We start from the raw sequence: 22,561 nt of genomic DNA, 5'->3' as shown, positions 1-22,561 counted from the left end.
GTCAGTTTTTGCTGCAAGTTCAAAATCCTGCCTCTTGGGTGCCGAGGACCGCAGTGTGCGGGTGTGGCCTGCTGCCGTGTCCGCAGGTCCCAGGGTGCATGTCCCCAGCACGCACGGCTAGCGGGGCCCCAGTGCTGCAGGAAGCCCCCTTCTCGGATGTGGGGCACTGCCCGTAGCCTCTGTTTACCTTGTGTTTTGGATTCTTGCAGCCTCAGCTTGTTCTGGGTGGCGCTGCCCAGACAGCTTCCCTCGGGACGACGACGGCACTTCAGACGGGAACACCTCAGCGGACCGTCCCTGGGGCCAGCACCACCTCAACGGCTGCCACGGTGAGTGCTGCCTTGCGCCCTCAGGCTGACGGTGTGCGGGGCTCCCACGGCGACGGGCTGGGCAGTGGCGGGGGCAGTCCGCGTGGACGGTGTGAAGTCGGGGGTGCAGAACAGAAGAGCGTCTGCTTCCCACCCCTCCGGTGGTTGCCCTGCGCGCTCCCTCCGCTGCGGGTCACAGGCTACGACTTATCCCTCTTTGCTGAGTATTTCCCGTCAGCGTTGTTTGCTGAGCACGCTCAGTCCCTTACTGTGCGTTTGGATAGGGGCGGCTTCCTTTACGGTAAATGCGCTGTGGTGACCGTCTTAGGATCATCTTCTGACCTCACGGTTTTGACTTGGTGACTTTCCTGGAACGGACTTGCCAGTGTCCTTGGGCACACGTCCGGTGGATGCCCCTGTCAGCAGGCCGGGGAGTAACTGCACCTTCTCCAGAGACGTTTAGAGAAGAAATACACGTCTCATAAATGTGTCGCTAAACCGGGACGCTGGTGAACACCTGTTTTTAACACTTCTCACTGGTGTCTTTTCGACTCGCATGCAGGAAACCATGGAGAACGTAAAGAAGTGTAAGAACTTTCTGTCTACGTTAATCAAGCTGGCCTCATCCGGTAAACAGTCCACAGAGACCGCGGCGAATGTGAAGGAGCTGGTGCAGCACCTGCTGGTGAGTGCGTCACCGCCGGCCTGTCCTGCGTGTGACAGCCAGGACCCCTGGGCGGGGACAGCCCGCCAGCCTCCAGTGCAGAGCTTCCTCCCTGGGGCTCAGGGCCTCGTGGAGGCGGCGTCTCTGAAGAAGGGGGTCCCTGAGCCCTGCACCCGTGCTGGCAGCTGCGACTGAGGCTCCTTCTGGCTGGTCCGCCTCCGGGCGGGGTGCTGGCACGTGGTGGGTGCGGGCAGTGCTGAGTGACAGCTGCTGAGGGAGGCCAGCAGCGGGCTAGTCGGCCTCCAGCCGGCTCCACAGGAAGGGCCCGGTGAGCGCCCAGTGCACACCTGGAACATCCAGGTCAGCTGGGGCACACAGTGGCCGACTCTCCTGTCGCCTCTGTCCAGCCCAGACCTGGCAGAGGACAGGACCAGAGACCAGGAGGCCACAGCAACGCTGCACGAGCAGATGTGTATGAGCTGCTCCTCTTGCAGGAATTTCACATGAATCTTATTTTTAAGGATGGAAAAATCGAAGCAGAAGATTTCACCAGTCGGCTCTACCGAGAACTTAATTCTTCACCTCAACCTTACCTTGTGCCTTTCCTGAAGGTAACAGCGAAGCCCTCGTCCATCACCGTCCTGTCCCCAGGGAGGAGCGGGCCGCACGGTGTCCCTGTCCTGGGGAGGAGTAGGCTGCGCGGTGTCCCTGTCCCGGGGAGGAGTAGGCTGCACGGTGTCCCTGTCCCGGGGAGGAGTAGGCTGCGCGGTGTCCCTGTCCCGGGGAGGAGTAGGCCGCGCGGTGTCCCTGTCCCGGGGAGGAGTAGGCCGCGCGGTGTCCCTGTCCCGGGGAGGAGTAGGCCGCACGGTGTCCCTGTCCCGGGGAGGAGCAGGCCGCGCGGTGTCCCTGTCCCGGGGAGGAGTAGGCCGCGCGGTGTCCCTGTCCTGGGGAGGAGCGGGCTGCACGGTGTCCCTGTCCCGGGGAGGAGTAGGCTGCGCGGTGTCCCTGTCCCGGGGAGGAGTAGGCCGCGCGGTGTCCCTGTCCCGGGGAGGAGCGGGCCGCGCGGTGTCCCTGTCCCCAGGGAGGAGCGGGCCGCGCGGTGTCCCTGTCCCGGGGAGGAGTAGGCCGCGCGGTGTCCCTGTCCCGGGGAGGAGCGGGCCGCGCGGTGTCCCTGTCCCGGGGAGGAGCGGGCCGCGCGGTGTCCCTGTCCCGGGGAGGGGCGGGCTGCGCGGTGTCCCTGTCCCGGGGAGGAGTAGGCCGCGCGGTGTCCCTGTCCCGGGGAGGAGCGGGCCGCGCGGTGTCCCTGTCCCGGGGAGGAGCGGGCTGCGCGGTGTCCCTGTCCCGGGGAGGAGTAGGCCGCGCGGTGTCCCTGTCCCGGGGAGGAGTAGGCCGCGCGGTGTCCCTGTCCCGGGGAGGAGTAGGCCGCGCGGTGTCCCTGTCCCGGGGAGGAGTAGGCCGCGCGGTGTCCCTGTCCCGGGGAGGGGCAGGCCGCGCGGTGTCCCTGTCCCGGGGAGGGGCGGGCCGCGCGGTGTCCCTGTCCCGGGGAGGAGCGGGCCGCGCGGTGTCCCTGTCCCGGGGAGGGGCGGGCTGCGCGGTGTCCCTGTCCCGGGGAGGGGCGGGCTGCGCGGTGTCCCTGTCCTGGGGAGGAGTAGGCCGCGCGGTGTCCCTGTCCTGGGGAGGGGCGGGCTGCACGGTGTCCCTGTCCCGGGGAGGAGTAGGCCGCGCGGTGTCCCTGTCCCGGGGAGGGGTGGGCTGCACGGTGTCCCTGTCCCGGGGAGGAGTAGGCCGCGCGGTGTCCCTGTCCCGGGGAGGAGCGGGCCGCGTGGTGGCGTTCATGTGCTGAGAGGAAAGTGCCCGGGGCAGAGTGTCTAGTGCCCTTCCAGAAGCTTTCCCGGGAGTCTGAGACCTCAGCGCTTGCTGTGGGCATTCTGGGGTGTTGTGCTCTGAGCACACGGCTGACCCCTCGGTGCTCCACGTGTGTGAGGGCTGTGGGGCACCCACCCCGTGGGGACCCAGGGTTCAGCAGGGTCGGTTGTCCCTTAGATAGTCTGGGGCCAGGATGTGCTTCAGAGCCTCTCAGAAGTGCTGCTCTGGCTCGCTCAGGATGGTGCTGTGGTGCTCCGGGGCTCAGGGGTCAGGCGCCAACTCCAGCAGCGGTGGTGTCTGCCTCAGGCTCCATCAGGCCCAAAAACTCTGCCCGAGTGGGGTGCTTCTGAGTCTGGGATCGGGGACCCTGCGTTGCTGCCCACTGACACCGTGTCTGCTTCCGCCCAGAGGAGTTTGCCCGCCTTGCGACAGCTGACCCCTGACTCCGCAGCCTTCATCCAGCAGAGCCAGCAGCAGCAGCCGCCCGCCCCACAGGCCACCACCGCGCTCACGGCCGTGGTGCTCAGCAGCTCCGTCCAGCGCACGGCCGGGAAGACGGCGGCCGCCGTGACCAGCGCCCTCCAGCCCCCTGTCATCAGCCTCACGCAGCCCACACAGGTTGGCGTTGGCAAGCAGGGGCAGCCCACGCCACTGGTATGCAGGCGACAGCCCTCGCCCCTGCCCGTCTGCCTGCCTCTCGGCTCGGGGAGCCTGTGGGACAGCCTGGGTGTCAGTGTAGGGCCGGGCTGGTGGCCCAGGCGCCGTCCTTTGTAGGTCAGTCCTCAGTCACGTGAAGTCAGCATGGCTTTCCCCCCCGACCCAGCCGTCACCTGTGCCGCTGGGGATTCCGGTTAAAGGGCACAGTGCGTTTGTAGCGACTCTTGGCTGGGTGTCACCTTTGATCAAGAGCAGCAGCCAGATCACAGAACAGCACCCGCCAGGTGCTGGGTGCACAGGGGCCGCAAGAGCCTCTGTCACGGTGTTGGTCCCGCTCTGCGGTGAGCCTGGGCCTCGTGGGGCTGCTGCCACTCACTCAGTGATGGTTTGGATCCCGTTTTCTGTGCTCTGTGGCTGGAGAAAGCCTGCCCTGCTCCCATCGGCAGATTGGGGGCCTTTTCAAAAAGAAATTTCAAAGAGATTTTGTTCCTCTAAAACCAGTTACTGCAAAACGCAACAACACAGGCTCCCAGCGCTTAATAGTAGCTGTGGAATGTATTTTATAAATGCCATTTTTTAATTTATGTTTCAACAGAGACAGAGAGAGGGACAGATAGGGACAGACAGAAAGGGAGAGAGAAGAGAAGCATCAATTCTTCGTTGCGGCACCTTAGTTGTTCATTGATTGCTTTCTCTTCTGTGCCTGGAACTGGGGGGGGGGGCTACAGCAGAGCCAGTGACCCCTTTCTCAAGTCAGTGACCTTGGGCTCAAGCTGGTGACCTTTGCTCAAACCTCAGGGTACCAAACCTGGGTCCTCCGTGTCTCAGTCCGACACTCTATCCACTGTGCCGTCACCTGGTCAGGCTGGAGTGTATTTTATGACGGTGCAACATTGGAACCCAGCGGGTGATGGATTCCACATGGGCGCTCTTCTCTGCGCTGGCCAGAACCTGCGTGGATGGTGCCTGGCCCGTGGGAGGAAGCAGGCTGGCCGGGGCGGTGGTGAGGTGGTGAGCAGGGTCGGGGCTGGAGGTGCCTGTGTGAAGCCATTATTTCCTGGAGGTTGACCTCTGGTGTGTGGTGTGACATCATCAGCGTTCCCTGGTTGTAGACGGAGGCCGTGTTGACCAGCAGGGTCCCTCCTGCGTGTGGCTGCCCGGGGCCTGCGGCTCTGTGTGTGTGCACGTGCACACGTGTTCAGCAGTGAGCAGCCAGACCCGAGTCAGACTGGTTCCCTCTTTCCCTGAGCCCGTGGAGACGTGAGAACTGGAAGCTGGTCCCTGGGTTTGTGGCCAACCCTGACCTGAAGCTCCTGACACGCTGTTGTCTTTATACATCCTGCACATGTCCTGTGACACACCCACCAAGTTCCCTTCGTAGATTCAGAAACGACTCAGACCCCTGGTCGAGAGGTCTGGGTAAAGCCCGTATGGGTGGCAGCTGTGTGGCTTCAGAAGGGGCCTCGGTGCCTCTGGCCCTGTGGGGGGTGCACAGTTCTGCCAGGATTAGGAGTGCTGCTGCGTGTGGGGCGGGGACCTAGGCTGGCGCAGAGGGGCTGGGCTGGCTGGACAGGAGACGGGAGGGCAGACGGGGCCACGCGTGCCCAGCGTCTAGGCTAGGGTCAGGCCCAGCACAAGGGGGCAGTGGGCACACAGCCAGCCCGGGCTCGGGCCGTGTCTAGGGGACAGTAGGAGTGGCCTTTTTTGGAGGGTCAAGTTCAGGGCAGGACATAGGAAACCTGACCCACAGCATGAGCACCAGTTCGTTTGCCTCTCAGAGGAGGGGGGAGGAGGAACAAAAACCTGCCCTGTAGCCCCAGGCGGCCATACTGCCTCCATGGACATGTAGAGAGAAGTGGCCTCTTCGGCTGGGTCCCATGCAGTGTCCAGGTGGCAGATCTTCCTTGGAGTGCTCCTATGCTGGTGTGACGCTGCCCTGGCCTGGGCCGCAGCAGCAGGACAGGGCTGGGGACGGGGCTGGGACGGGGTGCTGGCTGCGGTCAGTGCTCACTGGGCTGTGGCTCTGCCTCAGGTGATCCAGCAGCCACCCAAGCCCGGAGCTCTGATCCGGCCCCCGCAGGTGACTCTGACGCAGACGCCCATGGTGGCCCTCCGGCAGCCTCACAACCGCATTGTGCTGACCACGCCCCAGCAGATCCAGCTGAACCCGCTGCAGCCAGGTGAGGCCGCAGCCGCAGGGCCACTCCCCGAGGTCCTGCCTCCCGGTTCCTCACTGTCTGGGGCACACACTGCAACGCTGACTGTCTTAGCCATTGAAGGCACAGCTGGTGGCATTCACTGCTTACAGGAGTCAGTGTGACACAGGGAAGTAAAGGCCTGAGCTATGTCCACGTCCCTCGCCCTGTAGCTGTCACTTAGAACCGGGCACCCATTGCTTTTGGGTGGGGACATCCTGCCCGGTTAAAGGCCTGAGCTATGTCCACGTCCCTCACCCTGTAGCTGTCACTTAGAACCAGACACCCATTGCTTTTGGGTGGGGACAGTCCTGCCTGGTTAAAGGCCTGAGCTATGTCCACGTCCCTCGCCCTGTAGCTGTCACTTAGAACCGGGCATCCATTGCTTTTGGGTGGGGACAGTCCTGCCCGGTTAAAGGCCTGAGCTATGTCCACGTCCCTCACCCTGTAGCTGTCACTTAGAACCGGGCATCCATTGCTTTTGAGTGGGGACAGTCCTGCCCGGTTAAAGACCTGAGCTATGTCCACGTCCCTCACCCTGTAGCTCACTCAGAACCGGGCACCCATTGCTTTTGGGTGGGGACAGTCCTGCCCGGTTAAAGGCCTGAGCTATGTCCACGTCCCTCACCCTGTAGCTGTCACTTAGAACCAGACACCCATTGCTTTTGGGTGGGGACAGTCCTGCCTGGTTAAAGGCCTGAGCTATGTCCAAGTCCCTCGCCCTGTAGCTGTCACTTAGAACCAGGCACCCATTGCTCTTGGGTGGGGACAGTCCTGCCCGGTTAAAGGCCTGAGCTATGTCCATGTCTCTCACCCTGTAGCTGTCACTCAGAACCGGGCGTCCATTGCTTTTGGGTGGGGACAGTCCTGCCTGGTGCGTCAGGCAGCGGGCGGTGCTCCTTGGGGTCCCGGCTGCGGACAGGCACCACACAGGCGCCTGCGTCAGGGTTTTCCCGTCTTGTTTGCAGTCCCCGTGGTGAAGCCCGCTGTGCTACCTGGAACCAAAACCCTCTCTGCTGTCTCGGCCCAAGCGGCTGCTGCACAGAAAAACAAACTCAAGGAGCCTGGGGGAGGCTCGTTCCGGTAAGCACTGTCCGTGTGCAGCAGCAGGAAAGTCTGTGTGGCCGGGGAGCTCCACAGGCCTGCTGTGGGGTGCCACATCGCACTGCCCTCAACCTCAGAGCCTGCACGTGTGCGGGGTCTCCCGATGAGCAGCCCTAAGCCTCGTGGGAGGGGGAGCTGCCCTGTCGGGCGTGGCAGGGGGAGGGCTGTGGTGACGGCTTTCTTTAGGAAGAAGCTGCAGAAGCATCACCGTCAGGAGGCTTTTGTGGGACCTTCTCTTTGCAGATACTTCTTCCCCATGGCCGGCGTGTCAGCCTGGCTTGGGGCCGCGCTGGGGTGGTGGGAGGGCAGGTGCTGGGGACAGGAGCTGGAGTCACCTGCAGATAGAGCCGTGTGTGGACAGAGGCCGTGGAAGGCTCAGCTCGTCCCTGGCAGATTGCAGTGAGCCGAGTGCACCCCATGTTGTCAGACTGGAGTGGGACATGGCGATGTCAGCTCGTGGCTCTGTGTAGACAGGTCTGCAGGGACGGCAGGTGGGGAACTCCTTGCTCTGCCCACCGAGGGCGAGGGAGCAGCGGCACCCGGCACTCAGATCTCATCTCTGATGGCTGTTTTCCTGGAGGGACGAGGGCACCTGGGAAAGGTGACCCCTGAGGCTGGGGTCAGAGGCTGGGCTGCCCTGGCGCGGCGCCTGAGGTCAGAGAGCAGGGTCAGGGTGGATGGGCGTGGGTCAGAGCTCACAGCAGTCATGGAGTGGCCTTCCTCTGCTGTAGGAATAGACCATACCCGTGGCTAAGCCAGGAAGCTGCGAGCCCATGAAATGAATAAACTGGTAGTTTCTGAGGAGAGGACGCACGCAGTGTCAGAGCGTACATGTGCACACGCGCAGCTCACCCAGGGCCTCGAGACCGATCCCGAGGCGGCCGAGCACCGTGACTGCGGGGAGCCGGGCAGGGCCACGGGGCTGGCCCTCGAGGACACGTCTGTGAGGGATCAGCGACACCCAGTCAGAGGCGGCGCACAGGGACGCGCGGCTTGTGCGAAATTCCTGCCAAATGTGCGTTCTCGCATCTTTTCACGAGGGGATGTCAGACAGAAGACGAGGACGTAACTGCAAGACAAGTGGCCTGTGACCTTCTGGGTGTGGAGGCACGAGAGGCCAGGAAGGGCTGTGGAACACGCTAGCTGGGGAAGGCTCGAGAGACACTGAGCAAAACGCAGGACGTGACTGAGCAGGACCCTCTGCTGTGGATGACGCTCTGGGACAGTCGGCCCAGCGAGGGCAGGTCTGAGCGTGGCCGTGGTCCGGGATCGCAACGGGGCTGCTTTCGAGAGCACCTGGTTCTGTCGGGGAGGCCCCGTCCGTGGGGGACTGCAGGGTGAGGGGTCAGGTCCGCAGCGCACCGTCAGTGGTTCAGGAGGACATTTCTCATCCTGTGCTTTAACTCCTGAGAGTCTGTGACTGTGTTACAGTCATGAATCCTCTGTGATTCTATAAAAGCATCCCAGTGGGGAGCTCTTTGAGCCGTGAGTCATTAGGTGTTTCTGTCTGAACATGGCACTGGCTGCGGGGGAGCCCTGTTCACAGCTCTGTCTGTCTGTCTGTCCATATGCAGAGACTCACGTCGCCTTGACCCCTAGTGGATGTTTCTGTAAAAGACCAGACTCGCCGTCGAAGGCCCCTGGCTTCCTGTTCAGGGGACACGGCACAGTGCAAGGCGGCTGGTGGACGCAGGCCTGGGGAGGTGTCACTGTACTTTCTGCAGGGGACCTCCCGCCTCCTCCGCCCTCGCTCACGGCCCGAGTCAGGACCCCGGGCGTGCCCGGCTGCAGCCCTTGCTCGCTACAGTCCTCGTGTCTTCTTGTCTTAAGGGATGACGATGACATCAATGACGTGGCTTCCATGGCCGGAGTGAACCTGTCGGAAGAGAGCGCGAGGATCTTGGCCACGAACTCCGAGCTGGTGGGTACGCTGACGCGCTCCTGCAAAGACGAGACCTTCCTCCTCCCGGCGCCTCTGCAGAGAAGGATATTGGAAATAGGTACGTTCTCGCTTCACCAGGAGGCGCGCACCCATGTGCTGGCTTTGTGGGCGCCCTGACTTGAATGCCCAGGGTCAAGCTGCCCCTGCCAGGAGCTCCCACCACCCGTTTCGACTATGTTGTACCTTTTCCACATTGGTGGTGACGGCGCTCTGCCGCGGGCCACCTGGGCTGCCCCAAGGCCGTGGGGGGCCGCAGAGTATGAGGAAGAAGTCCTCAGATGCTTGAACTGTCGCTGATCCCCAGGTAAGAAACACGGCATAACGGAACTGCACCCTGACGTGGTGAGCTACGTGTCACACGCCACACAGCAGAGGCTGCAGAACCTCGTGGAGAAAATATCAGAGACGGCTCAGCAGAAGAACTTCTCTTACAAGGTAACGAGCTGTGTTCCGGACCTGTTTGTCCTGTTTCCCGCAGAGCTAGGTTTGGGGAAGATCCTGCGTCTGCGGCCGCACAGTACTCTCAGGTGCTCAGCTCCCCGGGCTGGGAGGGCAGAGGGGGCAGAGGTGGAGGTGACCTTCAGCTTGGATGTGATGGGATCTTGTGCCTGAGTTCCCCTTGGGGCTCCCAGCTAAAGCTGCAGACTGAGGGTCCCGGCCCACTCTGGTGACTTGGAACATCCCCGCAGTGTTTTGTGGAGGGGTCACCAGCACCAGAGGCCTGGCCTCCACCCTGGGGTCAGAGCACATCTCTGTTGCTCTCTAGCCATGCGTGCTGTCCCCAGGTGCTGCGGAGCAGGGTGGGCCCAGGCCCCAGTGCCTGCAGAGGAGCAGTGAGAAGAAACAGAGCTGTTTTATTTTAAAAATGTTACTATGAAAGTATTTAAACGGTACTTAAAAAGAGCAAATACCAGCCTGGCCCAGTGGATGGAGTGTTGGCCTGGAATGCTGAGGTTGCCATTTCAAAACCCTGGACTCACCCAGTCAGGGCACATATGACAATCAGTGGACAACTAAAGTGAAACAACTCTGAGTGGATACTTCTCATTCCCCTCCCCTTCTCCTCTCTGTAAAGTTAATAAGTAAAATCTTAAAAAAAAAACCACCCCAGACCAAACACCGAAGTGTATGAGGTGGAACCTCTGCCTGAGCCTCTTCTCCTGTGTGCGTGCACAGGGACGCGGCTGTGAGGGCGCCGTGGGAACTGGCCCCACGCAGGATGGCCGCAGACTGTCCAGCTGGGTTTCCAGTTTATGACAAATGCTATTTTCTCCCTTCCTTGTAGGATGACGACAGATACGAGCAGGCGAGCGATGTCCGGGCACAGCTCAAGTTTTTTGAACAGCTCGATCAAATTGAGAAGCAGAGGAAAGACGAGCAGGAGAGAGAGATCTTAATGCGAGCAGCCAAGGCAAGTGCTGTCCGGGCACCACGGGTGCTCCCGGGGGCCCTGAGGGGCTGGAGGGGGGCCGGTGTGCGAGGCCTCGGGAGCCACGCTCGGGGAGCCACGCTCGGGGAGCCACGCTCGGGGAGCCACGCTCGGGGAGCCACGCTCGGGGAGCGCCCGCCCTCCTGGCCCATACAGTCGGGTCCCTGTAGCTCTGTGCCCAAATGGTATTGCTTTCTGATGAATTCTGTTTGCTTTTATTCCCCAAACACAAGTTATCTTTTGGCTTTAAGCATTTAAACAATTTAATATGCCTTCTGTCACGATCTAGGTGCTCCTGTGTCATGAATAAGATAACTTGGTTGTCAGATGATGGACATTTAAGCCTTAACTTTTGTTTCTTCTTTACCTCTGTGAAAAACAGTCTCGGTCCAGACAAGAGGATCCGGAACAATTAAGGCTGAAACAGAAGGCGAAAGAGGTGAGGGGCTTCTGTGGTTGGAGAGCCTTCTCTGCCGGGCGAGCATGCGGGAGGTGCGTGCGCGTGCGGGAGGTGCGTGCGCGTGCGGGAGGTGCGTGCGCATGCGCGATCCACCAGACCATCCAGCAGGAGAGGGAGGGGCTGCAGTGTGGCGCCTGGCATTTCTGTAACTACGTCACGTGTTGGCACAGGTGTCTACCAGGGTTGTTTGTGTCCTAAATTTCGTGGCAATTTTTTAGTTTCCACACTTATTAAATTTGTTCAGCTTCTGAGCTTTTTACGATGAGCATCTCGCTGCCTTATTTTTGTCGAGTGCGCTTCCTATTTTAACAACCCAAGCATGAAAGAGATTTTAACTCAGAACACTCTTGCCAACCTCTTGGTGTGTGTGCGTGCCACTTTGTAGACAGCGGGACACGCCCGAGATGATCGTCCTTGCTCCCTTTTCACAGATGCAGCAGCAGGAGCTGGCGCAAATGAGGCAGCGAGACGCCAACCTCACTGCGCTGGCTGCCATCGGGCCCCGCAAGAAGCGGAAAGTGGACTCCCCGGGCCCGGGCTCGGGGACAGAGGTACTGCAGCCTGCGGGGCTGGGGGGCTGGAGGGGTCCGCGGGGCCCCTGGCAGCTCATTTCCTCGGGGCGTCGGACGCATGTAGGAGAACAGGCGTTCTCACATGTGTGGCTGACACTTCACACTCAAATCAACTGACTGGTGGACATCACACGGGCTGAGTTCTTTCCCTAAGAGGTTTAATTGCCGTGGTTTACTACAGAGAGAGTCAGACTGACTGTGAAAAGAACGTGGGTGATAACAGCTGTCAGAAGAGTGGGCTTCACGGGGAAGCTCTTCCTAGTGAACGGGACAGGGGTCAGCGAGGGGAACGGTCAGTCCCAGCGCCCCGTACCTGTCCCAGCTTGTCAGTTTCCCGCTCTGTGGGCATGTCTTTATATATAGTGAGAAGCCCAATCTTAAATGACGTTATCTTTGCTTCAAACTGGCCTTTTTTTTTTAACCAGACGGCAGGAAGGGAAAACACCGTCTGACAGGTTCCTTCTTCTGCACCATGTCCATGTCCTGTTCCCTCCTCGAGACCGTTTCCACCGGCTGCACATAGTCGGGGCTGCTGTGCTGTCGGCAGGGCAGTCCTCGCTTTCGGTTGCTGAAAAGTATTGTATTTCTCCCTCAGTTTTTTTTTTTTTTTTACACAGAGTCAGAGAGAGGGATAGACAGACAGGAACGGAGAGATGAGAAGCATTAATCATAAGTTTTTTGTTGCGACATGTTCATTGATTGCTTTCTCATATGTACCTTGACTGCGGGCCTTCAGCAGACTGAGTAATCCCTTGCTCAAGCCAGCGACCTTGGGTCCAAGCTGCTGAGCTTTGCTCAAACCAGATGAGCCCGCGCTCAAGCTGGCGACCTCGCGGTCTTGAACCTGGGTCCTCAGCATCCCAGTCTGATGCTCTATCCACTGTGCCACCGCCTGGTCAGGCTCCCTCAGTTTTTCTTTTTTTTTTTAAAGATTTTATTCATTTGAGATGAGAGAGAGAGAGAGAGAGAGAGAGAGAGAGAGAAGACACAAGAAGGGAGGAGCAGGAAGCATCAAATCCCACATGTGGGCCCTGGCCAGTTGGCTCAGTGGTAGAGCGTCGGCCTGGTGTGCAGGAGTCCGGGTTCGATTCCCGACCAGGGCACACAGGAGAAGCGCCCATCTGCTTCTCCACCCCTTCCCCCTCTTCCTCTCTGTCTCTTCCCCTCCCGCAGCCAAGGCTCCACTGGAGCAAAGTTGGCCTGGGTGCTGAGGATGGCTCCATGGCCTCTGCCTCAGGCGCTAGAATGGCCCTGGTTGCAATAGAGCAACACCCTAGATGGGCAGAGCATCACCCCCTGGTGGGCATGCCAGGTGGATCCCGGTCAGGCGCATGTGGGAGTCTGACTGCCTCTCTGTTTCCAGCTTTGGAAAAATACCCCCCCCCCAAAAAAAAAATCCCACATGTGCCTTGACAGGGCAAGCCCAGGGTTTTGAACCAGCGACCTCAGCTTTCCAGATCCACGCTTTATCCACTGCGCCACCACAGGTCAGGCTCCTTCAGTTTTGAGTGTTTTCCCTGAGTACAGGATCCTGGGTCGACAGCATTTTTTTTTTTTACTCTTTTTTTAAGATTTAATTTCTCCTGCATTCTTGAAGAAGCGAAGCAAACCCAGACATGCGTCATTTAATTTCATAGAACAACAGACTAAAAGGGGTAGTGAGTCCAGGAACCAGCCGCTATTCCTTGAACTCCCCTATTTTACCACCGGGCTCCTTCCATTTCTGAGGAAGTCCCGTTCTAAGGCTGTGTCTTCTGTTCCAGATCACAAAAAAGGCAGGTCAAATAGGGTGCTTTGCAGATTTGCAAACTCTTCTTCCTCCACCTGATAAACGTATAATCATCTTTCTACTTGTTAAAATTGTTGCTCCATCGTCTTTCGGGTCCTAGCCGAAGAGATGACGGATGTTTTGATCCCTGTTCCCTGTATGTCTCACTCTTCCGCCTGTTTTGTTTTTGAGATGATCATTTTAGGTTTTTTTGTTTGTATGTTTTCTAAGTGAGAGGAAGAGAGAGAGAGACCCCTGCATGTGCCCCGCCCCTGGCTGCGGGAAGGGTGGAGAAGCAGAGGGTCGCTTCTCCTGTGTGTCCTGGCTGGGGCTCGAACCCGGGCGTCTGCAGGCTGGGCGGACCTCTATCCACTGAGCAAACCGGCCCGTCGCCACACCCTTTTGAAATGTAGCTTAAGAACTGTCCGTTTTTGCTGCGGATGTGAGGCATCCGGGCGCCCGCGCTCCTGCCCCTCTTCCGCATCCCCACGGCAGCCGCGCCCGCACAGGGACCTCAGTGTAGGGTTGTGTCCCCATTGCTGCGGCAGCCCCTCTGTAGCCCGCGCCAGGAAGACATGTGCGTTCCTGCGTATGTATCTGCGTGCATACGTACGTGCGTGCCGTGTGTGGCGCGGCCTGTGCGTGCCTTCGTGCGTACGTACGTACGTGCCTGCCGTGTGTGGCGCGGCCTGTGCGTGCCTTCGTGCGTACGTACGTACGTGCCTGCCGTGTGTGGCGCGGCCTGTGCGTGCCTTCGTGCGTACGTACGTACGTGCGTGCCGTGTGTGGCGCGGCCTGTGCGTGCCTTCGTGCGTACGTACGTACGTGCCTGCCCTGTGTGGCGTGGCCTGTGCGTGCCTTCGTGCGTACGTACGTGCCTGCCCTGTGTGGCATGGCATGTGCGTGCTTGCGTACGTACGTACGCGCTTGCCGTGTGAACGTGCTGTGTGATGACGCGGCCTGTGTGCGTGCGTGCCGTAGGTGCGTGGGCTTGCGTGCTGCGTGTCCCGTCCGTTCTCTCGTGGTTGGCCCCAGGTCCCGGCTCTCTGCTCGCCCGGTGTCCCCGCCGAGTCCCTGTCACCTGGTAGCACTCTCGGTGAGGAAGCTGCTTTCTGTTGTTGGTCGTGCTCGTGGTCCGCGCAGTGGGCTGGCTCTGCCCCGCGGGCGCGGGGTTCCTGTGTGGGGCGGGCGGGCTGTCCCCGGACCCGCGGGGTCGTGTGCGGCCGGGTGCATGCTCTATGGTGTCCCTGGTCCACTTTCTTTGTCGGAGACCGCGCTCGGCGTCCTCCTGTGTTCTCCGGGTGCGGGAGGATTCTCGGGGCGTGTTTGTACGGGGACTTCGTTCTCGGGCGTGGGCAGCTGTGTGCCCGTCCCCGGCGCGTGTCCTCCTGGGATGCCGCTCCCGAGGACCCCGTGTGTGTCGTGGAACTTCATTCCCTGAGCTGACACGCTTGTTAGGAGCAGCTCCAGGCGCAGCATGGCAGAGAGGGGCAAGGAGACCCCGGCCCCGCGCACCGCTCCTTGCGAACCCCTCGCGGGGCCCCCGGGGTCACTTGGGCTGTGGCTCTGGGTCTGCACAGACGGATGGTGTGCGTGTCCACCGTCGCGGCTGCACACGGAGCGGTCTCACGGCCTCAACAGTCCTCTGTGTGCCGCCCGCTCGTCCCTCCTCTCCAGCCCCGAGCATGCGGCTCTGGTCGCTGTCTCCGCAGCACTGCCTTGTCCTGGACATCAGAGTGGGAATCACAGCGTGTAGCCTTTTCAGACTGGCATCTGTCCTTATCGCATGCGTTGCAGGTCCCTCCACGTGATTTCGTGACTTGCTCACTTCATTGAGTAACGTTCCGCAGTCTGCTTGCACCACAGCTGACCCGTTCACCTGCGATGGCCGCTCGGTGGCTCGCAGGTGTTGTCAGTTGTGAATAAAGCTGCTGTTCACATCCGTACGCAGGTGTTTCTCCGCACCTGCCCTGCGCACAGTGGGTTTGCGCTTGGACCTCAGGTTTCCGTCTGGGACCACGGGGCTCCACCCCGCTGCCCCTTCTCCTTCCTCTGTGGGAACGGGGTTCTTGGCATGCAAAGGGGTGACTGGTTTGTTCAGACCTAGTGGCAGATAGAGGGGTTCAGAACCTCTCAGCCCTGTGAGAAGGAGACGTGTGATGTACAGGGGAAGGCTCTCTTCATTTTATACTTAGGCAGCCAGCGTCAGGCACGGTCCTCGTTCTGAAGTTAGTAGGTGGGCTCGTCCCCCCCCTCCCCCCCGCGGTGGCTCTCGCTCGGTGAGTTCAGTGACGTTTCCTGGTTGCTGTCTGTATCCCGCTGGCACTCCCCACATCTAGGATGATTTTCATGGCTTGTTTTGGGGAGTAAAGCGCTGTTGTGATCTGATAGGTGTACGCACGCAGGTGCTGGCTCCCTGTTCTGTCTCCTTGTTCCTCGTTTCTGGTCGGCGTTCTGTGTTTTCTGGGATCCATGAAAGACTGGGCTCACGTGATAGCGCCTCAGAGAGGTTCTTCTCTTGTGTCCCACAGATTGTGGAGCTTCACTGGCCTCAGCTGACCTCTCTCGTGTACCCAGCAGGCTCGTGCATAGACATCTTCGTGGTGTTGGGGTGCAGTCAGTGCACAGGTGGCTTCGTGGTGTTGGGGTGAAGTCAGTGCACAGGTGGCTTTGCTAGGCATTGCCAAGGTCCCCCTAAGCCAGTGATAGTCAACCTGGTCCCTACCGCCCACTAGTGGGCATTCCAGCTTTCATGGTGGGCAGTAGCGGAGCAACCAAAGTATAAATAAAAAGATAGATTTAAGTATAGTAAGTTGTTTCATAAAGACTTATTCTGCCAAACTTAATAAAAGTCCAACATAAAGTACTTGGTAAGTAATTATTATTATATGCTTTAACTTGATGTAATTCTGCTTTATGAATTTTATAAAGTAAAGTTACTTCCCTACTTTATAAATTACCATTACTGGGAATCCAGTGGGTGGTTAGAAAACATTACTGCTAACAGAGATACAGAAGTGGGTGGTAGGTATAGAAAGGTTGACCACCCCTGTCCTAAGAGACGGTCGGTTGGCATGTCCAGTGGTGGAGGAGAGGGCCTGTGTCCCCACAGCCTTGCCCACGATGTGTTGCCACAGTTCCTTATTTCCTGATATGACAGTGATCTGTATGGAAAGTCAGTTCTGGTGACTGTACCCTGGGTGCTTGAAAACAAGGCCCAGTCTCGGGATGGGGTGGAGAGCACGGCAGAGCTCCGGCAGAGGGCCTGTCTCCTGGCTGGCCTTTGGGCGTTGCTGTGTGTGGTGCCAGCTGTGGGGTTCTGAGGCCCTGTCACTGGAGTGTGTGTCCGTCGTCCCCTCGCTCCTCCTGCAGTGTTGGCCTTGTGGCGGGGTCGCCCTGTTGTGTGGTGCATCTGTTCATAGCTGCTTATACCTTATTGTGAAGTGTCTGTCTGTGTCCAGTGGGCTGGAGGTTCCCGTCCTCATTTGGGACCATCAGCCCAGGCATCTGTCCTCACTGTCCCAGCTTCTCTGGTGCCCGAGGTGTCTGATGTGCAGCCAGGGTCTCGCTTAGCGAGCTGAGTTGAGAAGCCTTTTCTTCTCATAGGGAGGTCTGCTCACCTCTGTGGATGCCTGACGCCCTGGTCTTGACTGGTCATGTTTTATAACTTCGGGTCCTTTTATGTTTTCTGTGAGATGTGAATGATCTTTTCTGGAATAAACAGTTCTGTTTGCAATCACAAAGGTCTGTAATTGCATTCCAGTGCTGTAGTTCGTTTTCATTTAAGCCTTTTCCAGGTGTTTATTCCCCTGGTTCCCACTTAACCGCTTACTAATCCGCTCACTTGTTTCCCTTGGCCTGCAGCCTCACCTGTTGGTTGTGGGTCGGTCAGTGGGCTTGGCCTCTGTCCCTTTCCCTTCCCTTTCCCTTCTCTTCTTTCATGGTCCACTTTGTCACAGTCCTCCAGCCCCCCCCCCCCCCGGTCCTGCACACTCACATGGGGCAGGTGCCCGTTTCCACCCGTCTGTGCCGTGGGCTGTCCTCCCGTCTGGGGGTGCCTGTCCTGTGGCAGAGCCTTCATGCAGCGTCAGGGCACGTGTGGCCTGCGGTGGAGAACGGGAAGGCCGGTGAGAGGTGCTGGCTCATGCTTCACTTGGGGGCTCAGTGCTGGTCTGGGACTGTCTGGCTTTGTGTGTTGGTTTTAAGGAGCCCGATGCCAGGTTAACGCTCTTGTCTCTGGTGTGTTTTCGCCCGAGGACTGAGCTTTGTGTCGGAAGCAGTAGTTTTGTGAGGATGGGTTAATTTTCCCAGGGCCCTTTCTTTGCAGATTTTGTGTTGTGTCTGTACCTGAGACGTTTCTTGGATTGCAGCAGAGTGTGAGGTCTGGTCTGTGCTCTTCCTCAGGGACTGACGAGTCTTGTTCCTCCTGGGCCCTCTGGTGTTTCCTCCCCTACTCCCGGCTGCCACGCTCCTGCCACGCCTGTCCTCCGAGTCTCCCGGCACCCTGCAGTGAGGGCTCGCTTCTGAGATGCTGTCTGCTCTTTGCACTTCTTCCTTGTGTTTCATCAGTCCTCGGTTCCTTCTGTTTTTAAGTTTGTTTCTTCCCTAATAGTTGAGGTTTTTTATTCAAGGTGGTTTTCTTGTTCTCACATTTTTTTCTTTTTTTTTAACACTACAAGTGCAACCTTACAGTTTTCCTGTTTGTCCAGACTGAGTCTGTCTCCAACACGTAGGATTCTGTCTGATTCTTCCTGGCCTTGCTGAGCTCTGGTTTTGTTGTTTTACCCGTTAGTGGTCAGATGGCGCCCTCTTCTGACAGCATTGTGAAGTCAGGGCGGCCTGGCAGGATTTGGGTTCAGTTAGGATGTAGAGAGGGTTACGCATGACGACAGTGACACTGTTGTCTTGGACCTTAACCTGTCCCCAAATCTCAAGCTTCTGAGCGCCCCTTCCTTCTCACACAGCCCCCCCACGTTTGCACTGTGGGTACCAGGCTGGTTTAGGGTGTGGAGACCGGTGGCCAGACTTTCTGACTGGTACCCGCCCCTGCTGTCTCTCCTCTGTCTTTGCTGCGTAGCATGGGTTAGCAGGACCCCTGCTGGGGATGTGGCTTCTGTCACTTGTCCTGTGAAGTGTGGGCACCACCCGTCCTCACGTGACACTGATGGAGCTGCGTCTGTGTGGGTTTGTGTTTCTCTTGTTCTGCGTTGGTTTTGGGGACACAGAGGGGGCCCTGAGGCCAGCTCGGCAGCCACAGTACCTGTACCTGCTGCAGCAGTGGTCATTTTCTCGAGCCGAGTCCTGAGTGTCCGTCTCCGTCATAGCTGCTGTTCTCAGAGTGTTCTCAGTGCTTGTCCTGGCACGAGAGCCATCTTGCAGCGTAACGACATGGAGACGGGGCACATGTTGTTGTGGAGGGGGGCAGGTGAGCCGGTGGAGGCCGTGCAGTGGGACGCGGTCAGGCCAGACTGCTGGTCCTGGTCCAGGTCCAGGTCCCGGTCCCAGTCAGCCTGGGGTGCTGGCACTGGTTATAAGTGCCCATCATGCAGGCCCCTTGGCAGCAGCCTGGGCCACAGGCAGGTGTGGCCTTTGCTCTCAGCATGGTGGGCGGGTGTGTGGGGGCTGACAGGAGGCCCTGGGGCCCCCAGGAAAGGGTCCAATGTTCTTGGCCAGGTGGACAAGGGAGGGGTTTCCCCTGCAGGTGTGCCGCCTCCAGCATTGCGTGGCCTCCCCACTGCCAGGTGGGTGTAGACACAGGGTGGCTTCTGACATGTAATTTCACATTGAATGTTGCCCGGCAGGGTGACTGACGGCTGCAACACTGGAGAGCCTGCCCTTGACAGGAACTGTTTCCTTCCCTGGTTTTCTTCCTGAGGGGCAGGAGAAGCTCAGGGCCCTTTCAGTTCTGGTGTGGGCACAGTGGTTTGCTGTCTCTGCGTCACGAGGGTCTCACGGTAGGACTGTCTGGTTGTCTGTCACCGTGCAGACGCTGTGACACTGGACAGTATCCTCCGGCTGTTCATCATGTCCTGTGACTCACGTGTGACAGGCACCTTCACGGTGTGACTCACGTGTGACAGGCACCTTCACGGTGTCACCTGCTCCCCGTCCCTTGGCCACCACGTTTTATCTCTGTGTCTATGACTGTTGTTTTCTTTTTTTTGGCTTAAGAGAGTGTTGTTCATCTTTACTTCTGACTTTTACTACCTTTAAATCCTATGCCTGCTCCCAGCTGGATAGCTCAGTGGGTTGGAGCATCATCCTGAAGCACAGAAGTTGGAGTTTGATCCCTGGTCAGGGCACATGCAAGAGCAGATTGAAGTTTCTCTCTCTCTCTTTCTCTTCCTCTTACTAAAATCAAAATAAAAAAAATCCTATGCCCGCAGTGAGGACCCCCCTCCAGTAGAAACATCACACACGGTCAGGTTGCTTGTGAGTGTCAGTGTCAGAGACACATGGTCCCTGAGTGAGGTGTGACATCCTCCTGCCTCTGTGAGCTCAGGCCAGGGTGGCCATATCTGTACCGGACGTGGGGGAGAGGCCACCGGCTGGGGTCTCCTCAGCTTCCCCGCTGGCCAGCGTCTGTGGGCTGACCTGTCCCCTCACAGCTGCTTGTTCTTGTCACAGCCTTTTCAGGGGCACCACTTGGCTCCTACACGAACTGCCCCTTTGGGCTGCGGTGGGGACTCGGGGAACCACCCAGCAGTCACTGGAGGGCTGCCAGGCCGGGGGTGGTGGGGGTCCCCAGGGCCGCACAGAGAACGCAGTGAATGTGGGAGACGCGCTGGGGCTGGTGGGGGACCTGGCGCAGACTCGCCTGCCACCTGCTGGCCGCTCGCAGTGCTGCGGCCATGTCTTGTCCCCCGTAAACTTGAGAAAACGCCAGGAGAACACACCACTGTGGGTTTGCGCTGGAAGTATACAGAAGCTTTGCGCAGTGGCAGTAGCGTAGCCAATGATGTTTGTCCGAGGCACAGTTATTGTTAATTGGGGGAAAAAGGAAACATAAACGAGCAACATGAACCATCAGACAAGTTTCCACGCCAGTTGGAACAGTGAGAGCCATCAGCGGGGAGTTGTGGTTTGTGCCAGAGCGTCTGTGGAGATGGCGCTGTGCCAGCCGAGTGTCGCAGGTGCTTCCGGGAGGAGCCTCCCTAGACCCCGTCTCCACGAGCCTCAGACCCAGCGCTGGTGCGGAGGGGCAGGCCACGTTCCCCTCAGACCAGGAGGGCGTGCCCCTTTGTCCACGGAAAACCGAGGTGACCACGGAGTGCTACAGCCCACCCAGCTGACCACCACCCTGTCCAGTTCTGGAATTCAGACCTCGTGGCGTTGGAAATGTGCCCTTGTGCAGTGGGGATGGCATGGCTGGCCCCTGGATGCGTGGAGGTTGGGGACTCTGACTACCAGTGCAGGAGCTGCTCTGTGTCCCCTCTCTCTGCCACGGGCGCAGGGTCAGTTCTGGAGTGTGTGCCCGGGAGTGCAGGCCCGCAGCTCTAGGGGCTTTGTGCCCCTGCCTCGCCCTCCTGTGGGCACTCATAAAGCGCTTCAGCCAAGGAATGGGCCTGCAGGACAGAGCCTGTCCCGGCCTGGTGTCCTCCACAGCCAGGGTTCCCTGGGACATCAGGGGAGCCCTCTGGGGCTCTCACCGGGCTGCCCTTTCTTGTGCCCTGGGTCCCGCCCGCCTCTGGGCACCACTAACCGGCTGTCTTCTCCTTTCTCGTCACCAGGGGCCGGGCCCCGGCTCGGCGGTCCCGGGCAGCTCCGGCGTGGGAACCCCCAGACAGTTCACGCGGCAAAGGATCACACGGGTCAACCTCAGGGACCTCATATTTTGTTTAGAAAACGAACGCGAGACAAGCCATTCACTGTTGCTCTACAAAGCGTTCCTCAAGTAGCACAGGACGCCTGGGGACGTTTTTATATATTTGCAGATGACGCCTTTTTGTAACAAGCAAATGGGATATTGTTTAAAAAACAACCACCTCTTTGCAATGGAACCGTTTTGTATTCCTGTTTCTAATCAGCTCTTCAGTCTGGAAGAAACATGTTTGTGTCACAGAGAAAACAGAGGCCCGTGGGCGCTCTTAAAGGACAATTAAATCTTAACTCATCTTTGATTGAGTGGCCTTCTTGCCAAACAAGCCATATATTAAAACCGGTGGAATCGTTCAGCAAATAATTAGCTGCCCTCTGTCACCTCCTGGTGGTTTCACACGATTGTGCATTCGGTTCTGTTCAGCCCCGTCCCCTGCGCAGGTAGGTGTGTCTGCAGGCAACGACCTCATTTCATGTTTTATTTTTGTATCAGTCAGTTGGCAAAGCAAACTGATTTTTTAGACTATTTATCTCCCCTGCTCCTTGTTCAGCGTTCTCGAGGAACACACATCCACCCAGCTCCTCGGGCCCGGTCACCTTCCTGCTTTGCGGCTGGCCTGGCGGCTCCTCCGTGTGCGGTCGGCATCTGTACAAACGCATTTTATTTGCTATAGTTTGTAAAGCTGTAAAGTTAAGAGAAATGAAAACCTTTTCAGCATAAATATATTTTACTTGCACTGTGTTTTTTAGCTAAAAGTGAAAAACTTAGATGAAATAAAATCAAAGTTGAGAAGAATCATCAAAAGACTGTTTCTCAGTGTGAATCAAGTGTTGGAAAATGGTCGGTGTATTTTGTCAGTAATTGTACATAATTTTGGCACATAACATAAAATGGCTATGTAAACTATAATTATTTTGCTAAGAGACTGTGCGAGCTGTGGGCCCACTTTACAGATGTCCAGAGCAAAGCCCCTTCTTTGTACCTATTTTTTTATTACAAATATACTAATTGGTTCTTTATATTTTCAGAGGTTATTGTATTAAATTGTCTATTGATAGTACTTTTATGACTGTAAATACCTGGGCTTTCTCCGTGGGAACCCTCACGGCAGACTCTAATTCGCGCGCGTGTGAGCTGAACGATCAGTATTTTTTATTGATGCCCGAGAACTGTTACACCTTTTATTTTGTCTTTTAGGAGATCCCGTCTTTCCATTTTTTCTTGTAAATTTTGCACAGTTACTTGTTCATATGTAAATATTTTACTTTCGAGAAATGAAGTTTTTAATTGCTATTGTTTTATATAGGGTTGAAAGAAAATTAACTTCTTTATTAAAAACAAATTTATCTGTATTTGTTCTGCCTGTTTTTCCCAGTTTTCTGGTTTCAGGTCCTTCTGCCAGAGACTCAGCTCTGGCTCTGCCGAGGGGCTTGTGTCTGAGCCACTTGTCAGTCAGTGTCCAGACCCACTGGCTGCGGTGGGCTGTCCTCACCTCCAGGGGCGGGACGCCCGCTCTGCTGCACCAGGCCCGGTGTGCGGCAGGTCTGAGGGCCGGAGCTGAGCTCACAGCTCGCGTGTGCCCCCACTCCGGGCCGGCGCACCGGACACAGATGGACGTGTGCCGTGTGGGCCAGGCCTCCCGTCCATGCAGACGCCCTGGACGCAGCTGGGAGAGGCCAGGTAAGGCCCTGGGTGTGCCCTGGTGGGTCCACACCTGAGCACCCAGAGATCCGGCACCAGGCAGCCTGGGCGGCGTAGCCCTGATGTGGACCCGGGA

The 22,561-nt window shown here is 58.2% G+C and overlaps 1 protein-coding gene across 1 annotated transcript in view; it reads left to right on the top strand.

Annotated features, from left to right (window-relative positions):
* Positions 1-22,114, top strand: part of TAF4 (TATA-box binding protein associated factor 4) — a 67,266-nt gene extending 45,152 nt beyond the window's left edge. The window contains exons 5-16 of the mRNA XM_066237077.1: positions 210-329; positions 871-993; positions 1,494-1,583; positions 3,247-3,492; positions 5,528-5,675; positions 6,659-6,773; positions 8,625-8,794; positions 9,041-9,171; positions 10,022-10,147; positions 10,548-10,604; positions 11,057-11,176; positions 20,696-22,114. Coding sequence (XP_066093174.1) covers positions 210-329; positions 871-993; positions 1,494-1,583; positions 3,247-3,492; positions 5,528-5,675; positions 6,659-6,773; positions 8,625-8,794; positions 9,041-9,171; positions 10,022-10,147; positions 10,548-10,604; positions 11,057-11,176; positions 20,696-20,863 — 1,614 coding nt within the window. The 3' untranslated portion in view covers positions 20,864-22,114. The remainder of the gene's footprint in view (positions 1-209; positions 330-870; positions 994-1,493; positions 1,584-3,246; positions 3,493-5,527; positions 5,676-6,658; positions 6,774-8,624; positions 8,795-9,040; positions 9,172-10,021; positions 10,148-10,547; positions 10,605-11,056; positions 11,177-20,695) is intronic.
* Positions 22,115-22,561: the final 447 nt, after the last annotated feature.

This window comes from Saccopteryx bilineata, chromosome 6, assembly GCF_036850765.1.
Source record: "Saccopteryx bilineata isolate mSacBil1 chromosome 6, mSacBil1_pri_phased_curated, whole genome shotgun sequence".
NCBI classification, from domain to species: domain Eukaryota; kingdom Metazoa; phylum Chordata; class Mammalia; order Chiroptera; family Emballonuridae; genus Saccopteryx; species Saccopteryx bilineata.
Note: the sequence above shows the minus strand (reverse complement) of the source record. Positions and strands in the feature narration are given on the sequence as shown.